The sequence below is a fragment of the Ictidomys tridecemlineatus genome, chromosome 7 (genome assembly GCF_052094955.1).
Source record: "Ictidomys tridecemlineatus isolate mIctTri1 chromosome 7, mIctTri1.hap1, whole genome shotgun sequence".
NCBI classification, from domain to species: Eukaryota; Metazoa; Chordata; class Mammalia; order Rodentia; family Sciuridae; genus Ictidomys; species Ictidomys tridecemlineatus.
The window spans coordinates 139,592,831-139,615,867 of record NC_135483.1 but is presented as its reverse complement, the minus strand read 5'-3'; the positions used below and the strand labels follow the sequence as shown (position 1 = coordinate 139,615,867).

General features: G+C 46.2%; 1 protein-coding gene across 4 annotated transcripts in view; it reads right to left on the bottom strand.

The window, feature by feature from the left end:
• Gad1 (glutamate decarboxylase 1) overlaps positions 1–23,037 on the bottom strand; it is a 40,240-nt gene extending 17,203 nt beyond the window's left edge. The window contains exons 1-7 of one of the 4 annotated variants that reach the window (XM_021725912.3): positions 23,021–23,037; positions 22,256–22,413; positions 20,651–20,795; positions 17,289–17,351; positions 11,348–11,506; positions 9,838–10,080; positions 4,805–4,895 (exon numbers count right to left, since the gene is read on the bottom strand). In XM_021725912.3, coding sequence (XP_021581587.1) covers positions 4,805–4,895; positions 9,838–10,080; positions 11,348–11,506; positions 17,289–17,351; positions 20,651–20,732 — 638 coding nt within the window. In that variant the 5' untranslated portion in view covers positions 20,733–20,795; positions 22,256–22,413; positions 23,021–23,037. Of the gene's footprint in view, positions 1–4,804; positions 4,896–9,837; positions 10,081–11,347; positions 11,507–17,288; positions 17,352–20,650; positions 20,796–21,426; positions 21,446–21,669; positions 21,691–22,255; positions 22,478–23,020 lie in introns of those variants that run through there. The other 3 variants (XM_005324576.4, XM_040294454.2, XM_040294455.2) reach the window with 3 other exon arrangements.

The window sequence follows — 23,037 nt, the reverse complement described above, 5'->3', positions numbered from 1 at the left end:
GGATTCAGAAGCAGCTGGTTAGATGCTTACGTCAGAGTTCAAGATCACATTTCAGAATCAGAGAACAAGACACTAATCTGCAAAATACTTTGGGTCATAGCATGAGAACATGGGACTGGAAGTAAGGATTTAAACGGTAAGATGGGGATACTCACAGACTAGCACTAAAGGAGAATTCTGAGCCTTTCTAAATTCTGAGTAGGGACGTGAGTCAGCTCCTTTTTAGTGATACAACTCACTTTCCTAGTGGGATTTATTCAGGACCAAGGCAAATTGATTGTCAAACCTCTGTAGTTCCCTTGTGGCAGAGTCTGCTAGTTGCTAACCATATCAATTTTCCCTTTCTTCATTATTTTTTTTTTAAGGTTGCAATTCACCCAGATCAAAGATTATGTTTTCTGGCCTCCTTAAATGTGCCCATGGGACTAAGTTCTGGCTAAACTGTTGCTATGGGAAATGCTGTGTGTGACTTTTGAGGTTTTTTAGTAGTAGGGAGAGTGTTCCCTTTTTACCTGCTTGCCTTTCCTTCCTCCTTCCCTCCTCCTTACTCCTTCTCCTTTCCTTAGCCCTTCACTCTTTCCTGCTTTCCTCCTTCCTGTGTTCTGGAACATAGAAATACTGGCTAGAATTCCAGAAGCCAACATGTAGCATATGGATGAGAGCCATATGCTACAATATAGATCAAAAAGGCACAAGGAACCTGGATCCCTGGTGACTGTCAAAATGAGGACTTCTTTAAAGAAGGAAAGAAATAATCTTTCATGGTGTTATGGTTTGGATGGGAGGTGTCCTAGAAAAGCTCATGTGTGAGACAATGCAAGAAAGTTCAGAGAAGTGATTGGGTCGTGGGAGTCTTAACCCAATCAATGAATTAATCCTCTGATGGGATTAACTGAATGGTAACTGAAGGCAGGTGGGGTGTGGCTGGAGGAGGTGGGGCATTGGGGTGTGGCTCTGAGGTCTATGTTTGTATCTGGTAAGAGAATACTTCTCTCTGCTTCCTGATCATCATGTGAGCTGCTTCCCTCGTCACACTCTTCCACCATGATGTTCTGCTTCATCTGAGCCCTGAGGAATGGAGCCTACGGTCTATGGATTGAGACCTCTGAAACTGTGAGCCCCATATAAACTTTTTCTCTTTTACAGTTGTTCTGGTCAGATCTTTTAGTCACAGCAGCAAAAGTACTGACTAAAACACAAGGTGACTATGTATCTTGATATTTCTTAGATTCCTCACTCTATAGTTATGGGTTAATCTTAAAAGGTAATATGTTTGAGGGGAGCTTAGTGAAACCTCTGTTGTCCAGAGTTGAAGACAGACTGAAAAAAAAAAAGAAAAAAGAAAAAAAAGAAAAATCCACAAAGCTGAATGGGGAGGTCTCAAATGATAACAGTGACCTGTGAGGTAGCTGCCTCTCCTAAGTGTGTGCACTGCATCTTGTATCCACTAGGCGTTTAGGACTGCAACCTTTCTTAGTTTTCAGAACCACTTTGTAGGATGGATATTATCATCCCCCATTTTTCTGATGAAGCAAACGATGTTCAGAGAAATTCTATGTCTTGGGTTAAGATTTCACTTTGGCGTCTTTCAGAGCCCAAATCCCAAGACTTTCATGTCATAGCTGCTTTTTTTTTTTTTTTTTTTTGTGACAAATGAGAACTGCTTACTGCAGGCTCCTCTCTAACAGCCTGCCTGGTAGTATTCGATGACTGATAACTCCCATAGGAAATTTCTCCTATGTAACTCCTATGAAAATAAAGCACTAGATGCTTGAAATCATAACCTCATAGCAAAGGGTTGTGATAGAGCTGGCCATTAAGATTATATATTGCCATCAGGTGTTTGAGAGAGGCTGTCGTTTACACTTGGGCACTGCTCAACCTGCACATTTGTTCTTGGAAGAAAAGAACTGGATGTGCCAAGGACAACTACATATTTGCAAGTTTTCTTTGAAGATTCACTGGGTCCTTGCGTGGAAGAACAGATCTCGAAGCTACATGCACAAGCAGGTGTAGAGGCATAAGCATAAATGTTCAAATGTTCTTTCTTTGCTAAGAGGCACCTTACCCTTTGCTACTTGAATGAGAATATTAGACAGTTCTTTTAAGGGACTGTACAGAGAAATATAGTAATTATTCTCTACCACTACTGCCCCCATACTCAGTGCAAGGCCAAGTGGGGAAAAGGGGATATCACTAATTAAATCATGCTCTGCCAATGAAAGATTCTTTTTGCCATTCTTCCCCAGACATATTTTGAATGCTGTTCCCAGCTGGAGAAGGAATTGTCCCAAGGGAACAAATGCTGCCTAAGCTCCTACCGTGCTGCCACATTTCATGATCTTCCAGGGGAACTGGCTTAGAACGATTTCTAGATAATAGTTATTACTTCTTCAGACAATGCCTTTTCTCCAAAACTGACAGAAACTATTTCACTATTTTAAATAGCCTCCTCTATCGATCTACTGGAATCAGATCATATTTTATAAATATCTATTGTTCGGTACAGTGGCAATTACTATGTGTCATTTAGTTGGACTGGCCTTGACCTCAGATGGCTGGGACATATTTTAGTGTTTCATGACTGAGCGGAGGTAAGAAAAAAGTAAGGAATTTTGATTTTATGAACACAGACAAAGAATAATTTGTGGGATCTTTCTGGTTGAAGAGAAGTCTTTTTAGGAGAATGTCTGGTCATAAATGGTTAAAAAGGGTGAGTCCCTTTTATTTACCTTGAAAGTGGCTTAGGTATATTAAGAAGCCACAGCTGAGGGTCTGCAGAATACGTATTTAAAGATGGTGGGTAAATTCAGTACCTACATTACTATAGATACTTGTACCTTAGTGACTATGTACCTTACAATCTGCTTTTCTCATTTATTTTCTGAAATTATTGACTTAAAAAACAGTGTTTTCTAATTTAAATTGTTGCCTAGTGTTATATGCTATAATTAAGCATTAGTGTATTTTTTTTCAAGTTATAATTAGCATATTATGATGCCTGTGCTTGCAGAAATATTTTTATCCCCCAAATCGTAATACAGTAAAGATTGCAAAAGGGAGCTTTTGGGTGGAGGCCATCATCCAAGCTAATTTTGTCTTCGACCTGAATTCCTCTTGGCCCTTTGAAGTCTCTGTGATCCAATGTGGACATTCTGTGAAGTTACTCATGACTTGTGAGCAGAAAGCATGAAAACCGTTTTCATTTTTCAATCAGTTGATTTTTTAATGCCTTTTGGCACTGAAGGCTTCACTTGTCATATTTACTTTACAAAATATGTCAGTGTTTTTAACATTAGCAAACAAAGCAGGAATCTTTAATTAATAGAAACATTTCTTGAATGTAGTTTTAGTATTTTGAGTCATAGCATTAGACAGCCTTGGAATGCACATGAACAATATGTAATTTGAAAATGCCTGTCTGGTTTTGTGGTTGGTTATAGTTTATTTCAGAAAAATGGAATACCTTGAGCTTTAATAATTTGCATTGTCTTGATATCAAATGGAATTTCTCATTTTAAACAGTTCCACTCTTTGACCTAAATTCATTTTTCAGAATCTATTCTACCATGAACTTAGAGTCGGAGTGGGGCTGAGGGTATGGGTATAGCTCAGTGATAAAGCACATGCTTAGCATGCACGAGGCCCTGGGCTTATTTCCCAGCACCACACAAAATGAATAAATAAATAAATAAGTGGGTAATTAGCTTTCTGAATATTTCCACAATAACTAACACCCTTATAATTCTTCTACAGTTATTATTTAAATTATTGTAAAAAAATTGTTTCATTATTTTCCTCTGAACACATTAATGGAATGTGGTGCCGTTGTCTGGCTGTATAGATCATGATGAAACGCTGTGATTGTTGCCAAGAGAAAAGACAGGAGTTACTAAGCTGTGATGACCCTCCATTACTCCTGTCCTTATCTCCAAAGAGGACACATGTGTGCAGAGGAAACTTTAGGGTGATTGCGAGAAGGCTACCCAGGTAGTTCTTGTACCTCCAAGATCTTAGAGTCAGTTTCATGTAAATTTACAGGAATTTAGAAATAATGAAAGCTTTATCTACATAAACCAGTGTGGGGAAGATGTCAAATTCAGCAAAACGATTAGTTATTTTGAAAGAAATGTATAGTGTATCAGTATCAGCTGAATTTCATTTTAGAATTTTTAATTAAGCAATATGTTGATCAGATTGGCTATTGGCTTTATGTCAGCTTTAATTATGGAAGAAATATTACCTAAGTGATAAGGACCAATGAATGGGAAAAGGAAGCCAAGATCATACCCCAAAACACAGCCTTTTAAGATATACCAGTAAGAATAATGGAGTCTACTAACAGGAAATTTCACACTTATTTTGAAAGCTAGAATTCTCATGACCATTCTCTTAAGTTGCATTACTCAATTAAAAAAACACTAATCAAGTATCTACTATTAAACCAGGGCTGTGAGAAATCTAAAAGATTTTAAGGGAAAAAATGACCAGGGAATAAAACAGAACTACTGAAATTGAAATTTTAAAGCAATAAACTGTAGTCATAGATCATGGTTGCTTATATGAAAAGAATATATGAGGGGCTGGAATTGTGGCTCAGTGGTAGAGTGCTTGCCTAGCATGTGTGACGCACTGGGTTCAATCTTCAACACCACTTAAAAATAAATCAATGAAATAAAGGTATTGTGTCCATCTACAACTACATATAAATATATATATACATATATATACACACATATATATGTATATATATATATATATATATATATATATATATATATATAAAAGAATATATGAGACTTACATATTGGTATTGGCAGTTGATGTCAGCCATTCACCGGCTAAACCAATGATATCCAATCCAGAGGAAAGCTGGTTGAAAAATCGAGGATGACCTAGAGATAACAGGCAAGCATCAAGGCAAACCCAGATTTTTCACTCTATCTTCAAAGCAAAAGGTCTGTCCTACTGTATCACATTAATGAAGTCCCATCACAGTGGTCTGTCTAATTGGGCTACCCAAGGATATTGGAGAAAGGAGGGCAGGTTGACCCAGTCCATACCAATGTTAGTAATAAAGATGCCCCCCAACTTATGGGCTTCTAAAGCATCATGTTTTTAAATATTTTTTAAAAGGTGACTACCATAAAGCGAATCATGCTTTATAATATTTTTAATTGACATTCAGTTGAGTTCCTTTCATATTTTTTAATTAGAGGATGTGGTAGTCTTGATTGTTTTTCTCAACTTTTTCAACTTATAATTCAACATCCCAAGGATCTTAATTCCTAAATCAAACTTTGTTATGGAGAAGAGGCCTCAAAAAAGGTTCTTAGCTCTTGGATTAAACCAAGGTTGGGGGAAGTACCTACTCTGATGCTGACACTAAGGTCATCCCATCATTCTTTGAGTGGCTGTGACAAACATGACATCAAGTGCTGATGTATTTTGCCCTTATATAGCCAGGTGCCTGATAACTAACTTGATTGCAGAGCTGACCTAGCATCTCCTCTGTGAAATAGGAAGACACAGTCTTCCTTTACTTATTGGGCTGTTGGTGCAGTAATTGTTATTGCTATTCAACTCTGAAGCCCTCTGCAACTCACACTATGCTTTAACAGCCCTGTCCTCAGAAATTCAGGACTGTGGCCAAATTTTTGCCAACTTGGCATTCACCAAAAATTCAACTCCATATCAGCAGGCTTGGTTTTGCTGTCACGGAGGAGTCAACACAATAGATTATCTAGGGATGTGTGACAAAGAACTGGTGTTAGAAACTTGCTGACAACTATGTTTCCAGTGGAAATTGCCTTTGCCTGTGAAATAACTGTCAGAGAGTTAGTGTTCAAATATTTCTGGTTTAACTCTCCTCCCTGAGATGGTCTGCTCTTTCCTAGCTGTGAGGGGGACTCATTCACAATAACTGAACTATGATTTCTTATGTCAGAAGATACCAATCTCTGCATCTCAAGAACCCTCAAAAAATAATACTGATTTTTTGAAAAAATAAAAAATCATAAACAGTAAATGTAGTGTACATATGGGGCCAGATTCCAGATGTTCATGTAGACTCGTCTGAATAGTTTAAGCTATAGCATTTACTCTATTCTGTTCAGTGCCAACAGAATCTATGAGATCTCCTGGAATCTAAAGAATTTTGTTGAGCTGGGTGCAGTGGCACATATCTGTAATCCGGGAGGCTGAGGATCAAAGCTAGCCTCAGTAAGTTAGCAAGATCCTGTCTCAAAATTTAAAAAATCAAAAGGACTGGAGATTGTGGCTCAGTGGTTGAGTACCCCTGGTTTAATTCCTGATACCAAAATTTTTTTTGTTGAAAATAAAATATATATGCACTTAAAATATATATGCAACACTCATTTGAAAACTTTTAAACAACAAATATTAAATGTTATATTAAACAGGACTGAATCATACATATGTACTACCACACTTTATCTGATAATGCATCAAAAGCACACAGAATGGCAGAAGCAAAAGTTGGACAAAGAGAGGCTGATACAGAGTGAAACATTATCTTTTTGCCCATTAAAATATAAAACACACTGAGTCCCCCCCACCTTACTTTTAGCAAATAGTTACAACTTTATGCTTCCAAAATTTTCTACCAGAATTTCTATCAAGCAACAACCTAGTTTACATTTCAATTTCCAACTCTCTGTATCCAACAAAAATAACAGATGACAGATAAGACACTGAGCAGCACAGAGCCTAAGGTCATGTAGCAGGAAAAAGAAAGGGTTATTTTTTTCAAGTAAAGTTTTTCAACATAAAAATTGCAAGTGAAAATAAAAGGGATGGAGTAGAAAATCTATCGGTTAGGAGACATATTAACCGACTGCAATGTGAGGGACTTATTTGGATCCCGATTCAAATGAATTAAAGCAAAATAAAAAAAAATATTTACAACATTGGTGAGACACTTGGAAATTGTGTGTGTGTGTGTGTGTGTGTGTGTATGTGTTTAGCTTAAACAATGACATTGTGGGTTTTTTCCCATAAAAAACGAAGTTTTTGAAGATGAATATGTATGGAAGCAATAATACTAAATTGAGGATTTGCTTCCATATAATACAAAAGGGGGAAGCAGTGGCAGAGGTACATGTGAAATAAAGTTGTCAGGAGTTGATAATAGTTAAAGCAGGGTGTTGGTACATGGAGTTCATCATATGATTCTACTTTTGCTTAGTTTAAAATATTCCATCATAAGAAGGAAGAAGGAAGATGAACAACAACAATCATCAAAGAAATGTAGTGTATCTATAAATCACCTAACTAGCTACTATGAGTGAAGCCTCACGAGTACCTGCATCAGTTCATAGAGAATCTATAGATGCTGGTTCCTTTTCTGAAGCAGTCTTTTGTTAATTTATACAGAAATTTCCAAATGCTTTCATCATCCCTTCACAAAATTAGTATGTTTTAACTATTCATTATTTTGGCTATTTATGCACTTTAAAAAAATTTTTTTTCACTGTGTGTAGCTACCTGCAAGGTTTACCCTACTGCTTCTGTATTGCCACCTAAATCAAAGACCAGCAACCTGGAGCTGTTTATGATATGGTAGCAACAGTATACCTTAGCGAGGGCCAACTCCCTGAGATGCAACGGAAAGCTTTACATTGCTAGGAAGATTATGAATTCTGTAAATGCGTATCTGCTTCTAGGGCAACAGAAATGGATGGCTGCAGACTAAATACCTAAATGGATTCATATGTTGTACTAATGACTGCTTTCTCTGAGCATCTTCAGTTTTGAGATGATATGATGTGCTATCATGATGAAATTATGTATTTTTCTTTTCTGTTTATTAATGATAAAAATATGTAGTCCTCCTTTCTCTGAGAAAGTATGTATAAAGTGAACGAACAAAAGAAAAAACAGTGGACCAAAACAAGTCAAGCTAAAACAAACATGGAGAATTCTGACTCATTTTAAATCCAGTCAAATAACACTTCTTGTTCTCCACAGGGCTTGGGTGGCCAACAGACCAAAGAGAGATTCATCTAAATCTATTAGAGTGGTTTTCTTGAACTATTTAACTATCAGACTTTCTACATATAATTGAGTCGGGTTCACTCAGAAGTTATTTAGTGGAATTGGCAGACTTCAAAAGTAATTTGGAATTCCTTATTTTGAAAAGTTTCTTTGGCCAGCCTCATTATTTCATTATAACAGCCCTGCTCTGCTCTATCTCCCCCAACCTCCCCAGTCTTGGTCTTAAATCTCTCTTCTTATGACTAAGAAGGGTGAGAAGGAAAATAAAGGAAAAAGAGAAAGAAGTAAAAACAAAACAACAACAAAAAAGAACAGTGGGCAGCCAGTTGTGCCCTTGGGGGTTTCCCCATGTGGTGGCAAGCGTGCTAAGGACTGCTAATTCCTGAGGAGCTGTCTGCCCAAGAACTCAGCCAAGTCAGCTGCAGAGGGAAGAGAGTTACAAGGAAAAAGAAAATGCTGCTTCACTTCTGTGCTAAGAAACAGCTCAGAGGACCAAAACGTCCTTGAACCTGAGGAAATTGGAAAGAAATCACTTTAGCCAGGATTACTGATTAGAGAGGACCCTGAAAAATGAAAGGGAGGCAAGAGGAGAACCTTAAGGTCTCCTAGTTGGAAACAGAATTTGGAGACTTGGAGAATGTGAAGAGAGGGTGTGTGTGTGTGTGTGTGTGTGTGTGTGTGTGTGTGTGTGTGAAAGAGAGAGAGAGAGAGAGAGAGAGAGAGAGAGAGAGAGAGAGAGACTGACTGACTTTTTGGCTATCCAATAAGATGGTGCTGTGGGTTGAATTACATCCCTCAAATTCAAATCCTAATTATATCTCTACACATTCAAATCCTAATCCCTTATTCCTGTGAACTGTGACTTTACTTGGAAATAGGGTCTTTGTGAGTGGAATCGTAAAGTGAGGTCATGCTGGATTAGAGTGGGCCCTAATCCAAAGGCTGGTGTCCTTTTCAGAAGAGAGAACTTTGGACAGCTGTGCTCAGGGAGAAGGCCATGTGAAGGCAAGGCAGAGACGGGAGCCATGTATCTACAAGTAGAGGAACACCTGCAACACCAGAAGTTGGAGGAAGCAAGGATGGATTTTCTCTGAGAGCTTCAAAGAGATCATGGTTCCACCAACACCTTGATTTTGAACTTTTAGCCTCCAAAACTGTAAGAGAATAAGTTGCTACTGTTTCAAATCACCTAGTTGGTAGTAATTTGTAATGACAGCTCTATGAAACTAATATAGAAAGGGAGGAAAACAGGCCCAAATTCTCCACGGTGTCCATGACAAGGAAGGTGAGATTTATCAGAACAAAACAGGTATGAAAATGGAGGCAGAAAGAATATGGGAACCTGCTCTCTAGGTCCTGAATAGCCTGAACCTCAAAATGAACTTGACCTATTACCATGTATCTGTATCTTTTTAATTTATTTTTATAAGAAATAATGATGAGGGTTTTTGGGGGTTTTTTTTGGTATCGAGGATTGAATCCGGGAGCGCTCAACCACTGAGCACATCCTCAGTCCTTTTTTATATTTTATTTAGAGACAAGGTCTCTCTGAGTTGCTTAAGACATCACTATGAGGCTGGCTTTGAACTCTCAGTTACGATCCTCCTGCCTCAGCCTCCTGAGCCGCTGGTATCAGAGACATGAGCCACTGTACCCAGCTCGATGATGAGCTTTTGCGAGGGTTAATTTTATGGCCACTGAGCACTTTGCCTTTCTTTACCAGGGTGTGTTTCTCCTTCACCAGGAGTTTGCTGTCCTCACAACTGGCCAGGGGACATGGAGAGCATTGCTTCTGTGTGTTCACCTGGCTCTCACCCTTACCTGTGCGAACCCCATACTTCAGGGTGTCTCTGCAGTCAACCAGGATCTGCTCCAGGGACTCCGGGTGGTCAGAGAGCTCCAAGTTAAAGCCCTCCATGCCTTCCAGCAGCTGGTGTGGGTGATGGAAGTCCAGTACCTTGGTGGAGCGATCGAATGTTTTGCGAACATAGTTGAGGAGTATGTCCACCACTTCGAGTAGGAACTGCACGGTTTGCTCCTCCCCATTCTTAGCTGGAAGCAGATCTGACATGGAAAGCCAATGGGTGGTTATCACCTGCCTTGTACCTGGCTTCTCTTGATCCAGAGATCCCTAATATCAGCCATGATATCCATGAGGCCCAATTTCATTCCAGGATGTGTATATGCACTGAGGTGACATCCCCAGAGGGAGGCCCGTATGCATGTACACAGAAATTTTGCATATACTTTACAGGGTTTCACAGACTTTCTGCTCATCAGACTGCTTGTACATGGGCTGGTGTGCTTTGAGAAGCAGCGAGCAACTGCAGTTCTCTACTTGAGTCTGAAGAGCACTTGTGAGCAGCGTGACCAAAGATATTTCTGATGGGCCCTTGGGGGACCAAGTGTCCCTATACATCTGGTTTGATGTTAATGATGTGCTTGATCTGTTGATGGCAGAGGGTAAAGCCTCTGCTGGTAGAGGATGAGGTCCCTCCTGAAGAGGGTGTCCCTTTGTGCTGTCCTCAGACAGTAAACTAGAACTGAAATTGGGGCCTCAAGAAGGTGATAGAAGGGACTCCTGCTTTTCTCTTGACCTCATCCTTTGGGGCCTAGTCAGGAGGGGAGGGTTGGGGGTGGGGTGGGGAGCTAGCCAAGAAGAATGGTGGGGACCCCCACTGAGATCAGCCACAGCTCAAAAAGCAGGTTGCACTGCGCCTACTCCTAGATGCTCTCTAAGGTTTTAGTCAATGTTCTGGTCTGGCTTCTGTGGTATTCTGGGGAGTTCATAGAAGTGCATGGCGGTGGATTCACCTTTGAACCACTCAGGAAACAGTGGTGGAACATCTCCTGAGAACAAATTTATGGGGGCACAGGAACTGGTAAAGGATCTACAGAAGGACAGTGAGTTTTAGGGTTGTCCTTTAGGTTATGAGGGCTAATTGAACAACTTCCCATAGGGTGATTATTTTGGGGAGGAGTTGGCAATGTTAGAGGATAAATATGATTAAGGAAATCACTAGATTTTCTTATATACAAGATTCCTTTGAATTCTGAGATTTTATGAATCCATATTTGTGTCTGCATGTGTCTTTAAAGTTGACTGTTTTATGGACTTCACTGATCTACCTTCCAGAATGATGGGCTACCTGGCAGTAGGGACAGAGAGTGTCTGTTAAACTCCAATGTTAGAAAAGCAGTTTCAAGAGAGTTCACAGACAGTAATGACATTTCTTGGCAAAAGAAGTAAAATTTCATGAAAAAGTTAAGACACCAAGTAAGGAATCAACTGGCTAGTAGTGCTAGAGCTAAGAGCCAGGGGAGGGACCACCTCGAGCAAACAGGTTGGAGAAGTCCGTCTCTGTGCGTCGGAAGCGGGCATCCCGGTCACTGTTTTCACAGGAGATCAGGTTCTTGGAGGACTGCCTCTCCTTAAAGGCGCTCACAAGACGACTCTTCTCTTCCAGGCTATTGGTCCTCTGCAAGAATCCTAAGGTATAAGAAGCTGGGTCAGAGAAATTAGAAACTACCCAGCCACTCTGGACCAGGTCCCCTCTTCAAGCAGGACTCTCACTTCTGCTAAGAAGAAAAGCTGAGTATCTGTGTTTTATATATAGTGGTTCTGGCATGGCTAGCCTTGAGGCAGGAGGGAGGGAAGGGATGGGGCAATGCCAAGTGCCATCAGTGGCAAAGACCCAGTCATGCAAGAGAGAAAATAGTAAGTGAGGCTCAGGCTTCTCTCTGAACGTGACAGTGAACTCAGAGCTAAGTCAACTGGACAGCTTCCACTCCAGTAACCAGCCTCAGGATGGGGGTGTTGAAGGAAGGGACCCAATCAGACAGGATGCTGCCAGCTTCAGGTTTACAGGCAACCAGAGGAAGGAGAAGAGAGAAGAGGAAGGGAGAGGACTACAGGGGAAGAGGGTGAGATCCATCAGAGACAAGAGGAAGGATGAGGACAGCAGAGGGAGGAGGGTAGGGGCAGCAGAGGGAGGAGGGTGAAAGCAGCAGAGGGAGGAGGAGCGGGAAGGACAGCAGAAGGAGAAGGGTGAGGACATCAGAGGGAGGAGGAGGAATGAGGACAGCAGAGGGAGGAGGGTGAGATCCTGAGGATCATGGAAGATGCTTTCCTCTGATGCCAGGGAACCCTCACCGGATTGAATATCAGTGTCATTTTTCTGCAGTTCAGCTTTTCCTGTGCTACCCACTCTGTGTTAAAGGTTTTGTAGAAAGATAAGAACATTTAAAATCTTATGGGCCTTGGCATTTAATTTGTAAGTGTGTACAAGGCACCTGTTGTGGAAGAGCAGTTTGGGATGCATTTAGGGTGGGAACTGGTGAAGACTGTGGCTTACAGTCTAGCAGATGACAACTAATGTTGTGATGGAGATAGAAAGCCATCTGAGAACTCCACAGAGAGCTCTGGGCCCAGTGTGGATTCATAGCCCCTCACTTCTTTCCCTAGAGGCAGGAGAATATCTCCCACCTGATGTGAGCAGAGCAAATGATAGCAACAGCAAAGGGGAAACAGGTTGAGTCGAAAAGGCTCTGCCAACCTGGGGTATGCTTCCTTCAGCTGCCCTCCAGGGCTCCCTCCTACAAGCCCCATCTTTCCCCCAGCCTCTCCTATCCCAGTACAGCCTCAGCCTGAGCCCAGGAGGTATCACACTGAAAAAAAGGGAGAAAGTGCTAAGCTTCTTGGTGACACCAAAGCTGTCTTTGTGGATACTAAGATCCTTGGGGAGTTGCAGACATCACAAGACAGGCTTGGGAGAAAGTCCCAGGAGGTGTAAAGGAAGGCAAGTTAATCTGGGAATTCAGCTTCATTTCCCTAGGAAGAGGATTCAATGGTGATAAGTGGAAGAGGGATGGGGAGTGGAGGCCATGGGGATTAGAATCCTCCCCCACACAAGCCTTTCACTGTTCCTAGCACATTTTAAAGTCATTACTAAGCCCCAAAGGACATCAGAAGGTGGAGATACACTGTAACGGTGCTGCATATGTGGATATGAAGATGGGAGTTGTATCTTTTCCCTCTTCTATTGTACTTTTTTCCTCTTCTAAATCCCCAGTATCCAGATGCAGGTGCCAGCACTCATTTTCTGGGAGGATGCAGAGTCAACTAGTTCCTGAACCCTGACACTGCTTTTCTTGTCCCAGAAAATGACCTTGGAATTTGCCAGAGTAGAGAGACCATATGCCAATGCGGGTGAGGTCCTGTCCAGCTGAAACCCACTCTGCACTCTCAGATCTCTATTGGTCTTTTGACTTACTCCTGGGAAGGCTTAAGTATTCTCATCTTGAAACTCCTTTGGAAACCAGTGACTGGGAGCAGGGCCACAGTTTAGGCTTTTGGATACTGTCTCCAAAGAAGGCTTTCATATGGGCTCATCCAGAGATGTCCTGATGGGGCTGAGTGATGACAATTATGACATAACTTTGAACCTGTTTCCTATTCCTGGACTATACATCTAGGAACCCAAATTTTCTCTAGATTGCATAATTATCTTGTGAAGAGCACACTTACATTGAATTATAATTTGTGTGAAAAACCATTAATAAGCTAATGTAAACTTTTAATGTAGACTGTCCTTTCTTTCACTTTAAGAAGGCATTGTCTTTCTAAAATACTGGGATCCTCAAAAAGGTAAATGCAGGTTTCTCTAGGCCCAAGAGGTCCTAGGAGATCACTGAGATGAAGGGTGATAGGGAGGTGGGGGCTTTGACAACTTCCCTGGCTAGTAAGGAGTCTTGGGAGCAGGGTCCCTGAGACTGGGATAGGCTATCCCCCCTCTCAACTCTGCACTCCATGTGTGGATAATTGTCATGGAACTCTACATTCTGAGAGCAAATAGGAAAGCCAAGGACAGCCAGGGAGCAGTTGTGTTTCTGCAGGTCATAGCTGGCTTGCCTTAAAGGGAGAACAGTGAAGTCCTGTAAGGATTCTGTCTTTGGGCTGTGAGCTTGGGTGGGGTGTTCTTGCTTTTGGTTCCCCACTCCTTCTCCCAACCCTTGGGGAAAGGGGAGGGCAGGGAGCTGTGTAGAACCAGAGAGCACCTGGCTTCCTCCAGTTGTTTCCAAGTGGAGCCCCAAGCTGTGCACAGCATAAGGATTCGTGGCCAACAGGCCATGTAGGGGCTTAAGCCTAGAACATTCTCTGCTCACCAAGCTGTTGGCATAGAATTACTTTTGCTTAGAGGAAGGGGCTCTTCTGACTTTTTTATGGGCTAACAGCACACTGCCAGATCTCCTCTCACTTCTTTTCAAGAGAAACCAGAAACACAGAATGTTTGAGGTCTCTCTGTTTTTAAAAGTTGGGGACTAATACATAATTAAACACACTGTGTGGACTAAATAAAATGGCTCAGGGGCTCTAATTGGCAGCAAGTTTGGGATCTCTGTATAAAATAATGATGGAAGCCCAAGGACACACTGGAAAGTTAGCAGAACCCAGGGCCAGAACTCAGGGATCCCCGAGACTCATTTTATTTAGGTCACACCACCAGGCCTGGAGCCACTTTCCAATTATTGGCAAGACCCTGGGTTACTTCTGATTACTCTCCCATGGGGATTCTGCTTCCAGAGCTAAGGGCACTATCAGTAGCACCCAGAACCTTCCTTACAGCTTCATTCCCAGGTTAAGGGGAAGGAGGACAGGAGAGTAGGCGTGGGCTGAATCTTAGCCAGGCACTGAGGGTGTGTGTAATGGAGGTCACCCAGGGTAATGGGTAGAGAAGAAAATGGGATGAGGGCCACTAGTACCTCTGCTGCCTTAAGGTGAAAAGTCAAACTAATCTTAGTATCAGATTAAGAGGGCACCCTCTGGTATATGAAGGTCTGGGATGAAGGAAATGTATGGGGACAGGGTATGAGGTGGGAGACAATAGAGGATGCTGTGGATCCAGAGCTGATGACTACATTCTGGGGCTGAGGATATGGCTCAGTGCTAGAGAGCTAGCCTAGCAGGTACAAGGCCCCAGGGGTGTGTGTTTTGGGGGCAGTAAGGAGACTGCATTTTGCTTCCACTAGATTAAAAAAGAAAACCAGAGTTAATTTAATGAATGAAAAATAAATTGACCTGGTGCTCTCCCACCCTGCAATCAAACCTAAAGGGGAGTCTTCTAACCTGTGGTCCCCAAAAGCACAGCATTTTAGCAGAAGGGAATTTCCTCTCAAGAGACTACTCTGTCTTCTTGCCTACTGACACTCAGATTGCAAGTTTCCAGAAATTAGTGTGAGTGTGGGTTGTGGGGTGGGGTAAGAAACAGGTAAGAAACTCTCTGAGGATGGTAGCCCTCAAATGCTCAAGAGAACTCTTCCTCATGGCATTGGCTGGCATCAGGGAAAGGGAAGTTAATGATAACTTAGGGTCCCCTATTCCTAGATTCAAGGAAGCTTAACTTTATCCAGCCCCTTTACTCTTTCAGGGAATAAGGTATGTCCCCAGAAGGGAGCTTAGAGCTTTTCTTCCCCGCCCCCCACCACCCGACCAGTAGCAGGAGCAGGGAGTGTGGGGGGGGGGGTGAGGGCTGCCCTTCTAGTCCCAGCAAGCCCACCAGAACCACAGGAAAGGCAGCCTTCACCCTGAGCCTACCCCTATCCAGTCCTGGGCTGCCCTAGAGGCCCAGGCTTGCTCCGTTCTGCTTGCCCAGCTGCATGACAATGACGGCTGCAGAAGGCAAGCGTCACCGCCACCGAAGGGACCTGGAGTGAAACGCGCCATTAAGCTTAGAACCGCGGCGTGATGGGGTATGGCTGGAGAGGAGGGGACTATTAATAGAACAAAGCGCTGGACCCTTGGCTGCCCCAACGCGCGGAGACGCTGCCCTGGCTTCGCCCACCAGCCTGGCGCGCTAGGTAGTGGGCCAACCTCCAGGCAGCCCTGAAGCAGGGCTGGATTTTTCCTGGAAAACGACTGGGTCTAGGAATTGAGCTCCCCGTCTTCCCCTTAAATGTTGGGCCCCGGAATCTAGGAGACAAGCCCCAGAAACGCAGAGAGGAGAGTGGCGCAGCCAAGCGGGGAAGGATAGCGGTTTCAAAAAGCTGCTAAATAACCCCTCTGCGTTCTCCTAACTGCCACCCCGCTCAGAACCGGGTGCCCAGGGAAGCCGGGAAGATCAGGTCCAGAGAGCACCCACTCGCCCACTGGCTCCTGGGGCCTGATGGGGCTGGCGAGCCGCGTGCCTGCTCTGCCGCTATCTTGGGCGCGCAGCAGCTGACGAATGGCTCTTTAATAAGCCCCTCGTTAATCTTCCCCCGCCTCTCCACCCCCTGCCCGGGGACATCCGTATTTTCTAGCCCGATAAGGCTGGAGAATTTTAGACGGTGAAATGTAGCAAGGAAACCAAGTCCTCATTGTTCAGCCGGAGCCGCTCAGCTGTGTCCCTTCGAACAAATCTCCCTTTTTCCCTTAAAAAAAAAATTACATCCCTAGGGCGTTTTAATTTCAGACCCTCACTCTCCAGAGAGCAGTTCTTTTTCCTCTCCAGCTTCTGGACCTATTTTGTCAGACAACACCATCTCCTCCCTGCCTGTGGGTTCCCTTCCTCTCCGGTCCCTTCCTTCCTCGCCTTCAAGGATATGCCCTGCAAACACTCGAGCCTGCGCTTCTAGCACCTCCGCTAGGGAGGCCACCGAGAGCTGCAAGCAATCCTTTCCCTTAGCCTCCGAGCCGCAAAGAACGAAATAATCCATTATGACATCTCTGGGCACGAACTTCAAGATGGAAATGCCACCTTCAATGCTCCCAAGCCCTGGGGTGACTGGTGAAGGGTGGGCGGGCAATGATAACAGGGAGGGGTACTTTTCAGCGGCAGCTTTAGGCACATGCTGCACTCTTTGGTCTGCTCTCCAAGAAAGCCGGGTCAGTTCACTTTTTCTAGAAGACCTTCCAGACTCTTGGGCATAGTGCACCCACCCGGCGGGCGACCCCGGGGCAGGGCACAGGGCTGGGAGAGCGAGGGTGCCGCGTGGGGGCGCTGTGTTCCGTTTTCCTCGTCTACTCCTGTGCTCTCAGCGTTCCTTCTAGCTGGTCTCCAGGAGCAAGAACCCCAAAGGAAAAGGCCCCTCGGGTTGGGTCAGGGGAGGGAAAAGGAGGGCCAGGACCTCGAAAAGAATGTCCTTATTGGATGTCGGGGCTGTAATTACATTAGATAAGGAGACCTAGGGGTCAGGATCCCCTCCGCGTGCATCTGATTCTTCCAAACCTACAAAGCCCGCGCGCCAAGCTTCCCCGCCGGTTCTGCCAAGCTTCCGCCGGCCCTTTCGCTTACCGCAGATCTTCAGTCCCAGTTTTCTGGTGCATCCATGGGCCACGCCGCACCAGGTGTCGTAGGCTAGGACAAGAGAGAGCAACAGGGGTGTGATTAGGCAGGCTTGAACCGCCAGAACCTGGGTAGAGAGCAAAGTTTTTTCGCGGGGGGAGGGGAAGGTCTTCAACGTCCTGGTTAAAAGCTCTTTTCTGAAAGGTACTAGAAGCCAGATCTGTGGGCAGACAGGTAGACTCATGCCCTGCAGAATCGTAATCACACTCCCTTCCTCTTCTTGGCTTCAGATACACAATAGTGTCTTTGAAAGGAGGGGTTCGAGGATCCCCAAGCGATCCACACCCGACTGCCGCCAAGATTGGGTCGGATGGGGTGAAGGCTGACCTGCCAAGTGCAAAGTGCCAGACCCCACCTCTCGAGTTGCCCAGCACCCAAAGGCCTAGTCCTCTGGTCTCGGCCCGCAGACTCGAAGGGCGACCACATCAGCACAGAAAGGGAACACAGAAGCATCTGGGACCGAAACATCTCATAATTTCTTGGCGGGTCTCCAGCCGAGTGGCAGCTTAAAATAAACTGGCATGAAATGGGGTCGCGGAAGAGTTCAGGAATTAATTGGGTGAAAAATAGTATTTGAGTAGATGATTGGGCCCGCATGGCTGCTCTTCAGTCAGACTAGGGAGTCAGGAAGACAATAGTGGGCCTCGGGTCTTCATCCTGGTCCTTCTTCCCACCCCCGACCCTCATTAACCCTATTCTCGGACACCTAGGCTCTGGAGCAAGCGAAGGCTAACGGAATCAGGTACCCTTCCTTTGGGTCTGAACCGCCAACCAAGAGGATCACGGATTTTCCCTCTTCGCCAAGCGGTTCTCAAACCCCTCTGGGTTTACCTGCCTTTGCAGTTAATTTCCATCAAGGAATTAAAAGGCCAGTGAGATGGGTCCAACGCCAAATCCCCTCGGATTCCTCAAAGCAAGGCGCCTCCAATCACTCCCATCCCCCAGCCTACCCCAGCCCAAGCCCCAGCCTCCAGCCAGCGCGAGTGTTGGCTGCGATAAGCAGAGTGACATCCATTAAAACCGAGGCACAACACAGACCTAGTGGGGAGAAGAAATGGCCTGATTTCCGTCTGGGAGACAACGTGTCACGGATGAAATTCCACTTACAGGAGATCGGTTGCAAAGCAAAACCCTAATAATAATATGCGCGAGGCATAAAGAACTATTTCCACCCCATAAAGTGCTTTCATTTTAAACATCATTTCATCTTAACCTTAAAACAATCCTACGACACAGGCAGGTAGAATGTTGATCTAAGACTCATTTGACAAAGAAAAACATTGCAGCTCAGAGAGGGTTAGTGAGTTTTCCAAGGTCATTACGCCGGGAGGTTGGATTTCAAATACATTGTGTTGCCTTTCAGAATTGAAAGCAAAATAGGTGGAGAGGGAAAGCAGGAGCTAGAGAGCCCTTTTGCTGTAGCAGAAGTGGGGAAGACCAAGTGCTTGAGGACAAGGAGGGTTCCAGGCCTGGCCAGAGGTTGCTGGAGTGAGAGGGTAAGACAGGTTGCACAGGTGGAGCCAGGACACCTCCCAGGAGACCTTGAAGGGCCAGAGAAGTGGAGCCAGCTGGGTGCCAGGGTGTGTCCAAAAGAGGATGAAAGTGGAGTGTGCCTGCCAGAACAGCCTAGGGTTCTGACACAGCTAGATTATAAGTAGGGAAGATTACTGGGACCGGAGCTTTTTGCTCTTCCTAGGCAGCGTCTTTGGCTCTCTTGCCTCCACTACAATGGCTTTCAGGGATGCCAGGCCATATGTGGACTCAGGCCATCATTTCTGCTGGGTCGTGCACCAGGAGCTGGGTGCAGTGACCATCTGATGGGAAGTAGGGGCAGGGACATAGGGGTGGATGAATTCAAGGGCTTCCTTAACCTGCTGGATAGAAAGGGGGTAAGGAGGAAGACCAATAAAGAAATCTATCAAGGCCAAAGCAACAGACAAAAGGCCCTGAGTCTCGCCTTCCTCTGGGCCTGCTTTGGTCAGCTCTGCTTTCTCTGCCTGGCTCACGTGCCATCAGGGCTGGCGGCTCTCCCAAGCCCCTCTTTGTTGTGTAGGTAATTGTAGCCTGCCTAGGTGGTGGGAAGAGGAAACTGGAACATCGCCTGAGGACTCAAAACAAGGCCTCCAGCCCAGGAGCCAGAGCGAGTGCCAAAGAGTCCTTGGAGAGGGTCTTTGCTTTCCCAATAACACCTCCCACCTTTCTTGAGGACAATTATTTTCTCAAGCTTATAGAAAGTGCCATTAAAGCTCAGCAATAAGTACTCCTAACCACATTGTCCTCCCTGAGCCTCTTCTGAATAGAAATTCTGGGGGTGATTCTGGGGTGTCTGAAGCTGAAAAATTTGGGAGGGTGGGTGGGATGAGGAGACACTTCACTGTAATTTGGAAAAAGATAAACAATCCCTCATTCCCATGCCTTCACACAGAGGAAGAAAATCTGAATTATAGAAAGATTCTGCAAATGTTTGAGGAACTGGTAGGATTTAGGAAAGGGACACATAAATCCCACTCCTTTTAATCTGTTCCCCTTTTCTAACATTTGTCACCTGCTGACAAGTTATCTCCCCTGGGAGAAAGGAGAGAGGTGTTCTCGGTTCCCGCCCTGGAAAACCTTTTTGCTTCCTCCATTTCCGCACCTCTTGCCACTCAGAATGTTGCTCAACATCCGCCCCCCACCCTTTTTTGTCTCTGAGATGTAATTAAGTGTAGGAAATGTCGAGGCTCAGTCTCAAAACAGTTTTATGCACCTTTCCCGCCCCTGGCTTCTCCCTCACTGTCAATAGCTCGACGCAAATTTGGAGCAATTAGGGACCCTGAGTTTTCTAAAAGCTGCAATTAACGTCGAAATTTCCGCTGATTATAGACTTTGAGCACAGCGTAGGGGGAAAGGAGGAGGAGGAGGTCAGATCTTCGCTTAACGAAAGCCAGAGGCAGAAAACTCTATTCCCGTTAGGACGCTGGCTCCTCACACTGCCCTCTGCTCTGACCCTTGTAGTCCCACCAAGCAAAGAAGCCACACCACACAACAAAAACAGCACTCTCCTGGAGCGCCCCTAGCCCAATGAGAAGCCCCTAACAATCGCCGCCGCTAGAACCCTGTGGGGTTTTCGCTCTTGGATGCTCTGGGGGTAACCTAGCGTCCCTGACAGTCAAATGACCTCTGGCAGGAACCTGGGCCAGAGCCCCATTTATTTCCCAGCCTCCATCATCTCCGAGCTCCCCTTTCCCTTTCCGCCAGCGCAGTCTGCCGAAGTCCCAGCGCCCCCCATCTTCCCTGCAGTCCATTTGATAGGAAATTGGGGCAGGACCTACTTGTGGGGCGCAGGTTGGTGGTATTGGGATCCGCTCCTGCATTTGAGGAGGTTGAGGACGAAGAAGGAGTCGAAGACGCCATAAGCTCGGCTGTCCCGGGGCCTCTACTGTCCGGGGTCCTCGGTGTGCTGGGCGCGAGAACAGGCTGCAAAGACAAGCGAAAGCTATGTGGCGAGGGCTTTTGGAGTCCTGCGTACCGGAGGCGTCAGAGAGGCCAGAGTGGGGTGTGTGTGCGTGTGCAGACACTCCCCTTGAAGTCTCGGTGCGGGAGGGAGCCGGGGAGGAAAGGCAGCGAGCTGGCTGGTCAGGGTGCGCGGTTGGTGAGGGGCGGAGGACAAGTGAGCGCTAGCTCAGGGACTCCGGCGCAGGCAACGTAGCCCTGGGCGGCTCTCCAGTCTGGCGGCGCAGCCGGGCGACCTGGAGTGCAGCTCAGAGACAAGGAGAGGACCAAGGCCAGTACAGGACGCGGGGGTGTGAGGGACTGGGCTAGGAGCACAAGGCAGCGCTCAGTGAAAGATTTTTCAGTCAAGCCGCGACAAGCCCCATTGGGCTCTCGGCAGCCGACGTGCTGGAAGGCGGGGGGGTGGGGAGGCACGGGGCGGGCACGTCTGGTTCGGTGTCTGGTTCTCCTTGTTGTGTCTGGCTAATTCCCTGGAAAGAAGGAGAGGCTAACTGCTCCGGAGACCGGGGACTTTGGTGAGATAAGGTGAGAGGAAAACAATGTTCATGTCTTTACGTTTCTCCCTTGGACGTGACCGGGTGAGAAATAGAGTCACCTTGCACTCCAATCTTCCAGAAAGCAGCGGGTCGGAACCTCGCTTGCTCGTCTGCTTCTTGTTCTATCCGGTTTTGAGCCATCTTGAAGCCTAGGGCGAGGCTCTGTCCCAGTTTCTGTGCTTCTCCGCTACCTAACCCCCCAGAGTTCGCAGTACAGAACCCGAGAGGGTGGGGGAAACGAACGTCACCCGGGAAACGAACTTGCGCCTAAAGCGCAAGAGGCGACCGACAAAGATCAGTACCTGGCGTCCCCGTCCGGTGCTCCGCGCCGGCACGATGGCGTCCAAAGGCTCCGGGACGGAGAGAATGCGGGCTGATCTGGATAGATCAAAGATCCCCAAGAGAAGAGCCCACCAACTACCGCCTCCACACCCTTTTTTCCTGTTCAACACAGCCCCGCGCGCGCGCGCGCTTTCACAGCAACGCGAGCGCAGGTGGAACGCTGATGCTGGGGAAGTAACAGGTTATTGCTTCTAGTCGCACCTTCCGGTGTTGCTATCTAGGCGCCCTTTGAAAAGACGGGCGCTCGCAGTCTGGAGGCACAAGGGAAAATCGCTCTCCTTCTACTTCAGCGCGAACCTAAGCCTCTGTGCCACCTTGGGGCACAAAACGGCGGGTAAGAATAGGAAGAGGCGCAGGGCAGAAGTCCTTGCGCCGCGCACTAGCGGAGAACACGGACTGGAGTGGATGGGAAGCATTCGGCTCTGGAGGGTGGGTGGGTGGTGGGCGCAGTGGGTAGAGGTTGACGAGAAGCTGAGGGCCGAGAGAACCCAGCTGAACAGCGGAAGCTGGGCACTGGGAAGTCCCAGTGGTTGCGCGTTTACCCACCTGGGCTCGAGCGACTGCTGGCCGGACACTCCTGCTGCTCCTCTGCGCAGCGTGCAACGATCCACCAGGCTTCGCTTGGCTCTGCTACCGGCGTATACGTCCGGCGTCACCTCCAGCTGCTAACTCGCCTTCGCTACTCTTGTCCGGCACGCGAGCGCCTGGAGGAGAAGAGAGAGACCCGGAGTGTTGGCTGCTTGGCTTGGGGGAGGCGGGGGCGGAGTGGGGAGGCGGGGACCCGCTCCTCGGGGGAATCACGAGGCTGCTGCTCGCGGGGGCAGCTCGTCGGTGGAGCAGCGGGGCTCCTTTGCAGGTGCCTGACCGCCTCTGGAGCTTTATAGGGCGATTATAAATCCAGCTCACGATTTTGCACCGAGAAAGAAAAAAAGGTCCTATGAGTAATCCAGAACGTACTCAGCACGCTCTATTTTTTGAACTAGGCAGTGCGAGAGGAGGGAAAAGATAATTCCTACGAAGATTTCTGCCTCACAGAGCGTTCCTTCTTTACTCCCTTCCTCCCCCACCCCTTATATCTTAGAAGAGACTAGGGCAGTGGATTTTCCCCAATCTCTTTCCGCGTGATTCCCCCGGATCTGAGGTCCCAAAACGCTTCCTCCAGCGAAATCGCTCTGGGTGGATGTCCTTACTGGCTCTCTGCCTGTGCCAGGATTTGCTGTAAAGACAGAGATAAAGGGGACCACTCAGACCATGGAGGAGTCTCCATCTCATTCCAGTTTCCTAATTCAGCTTGAGGCATCCCCAAATTACCTCATCTGAGTACAGCT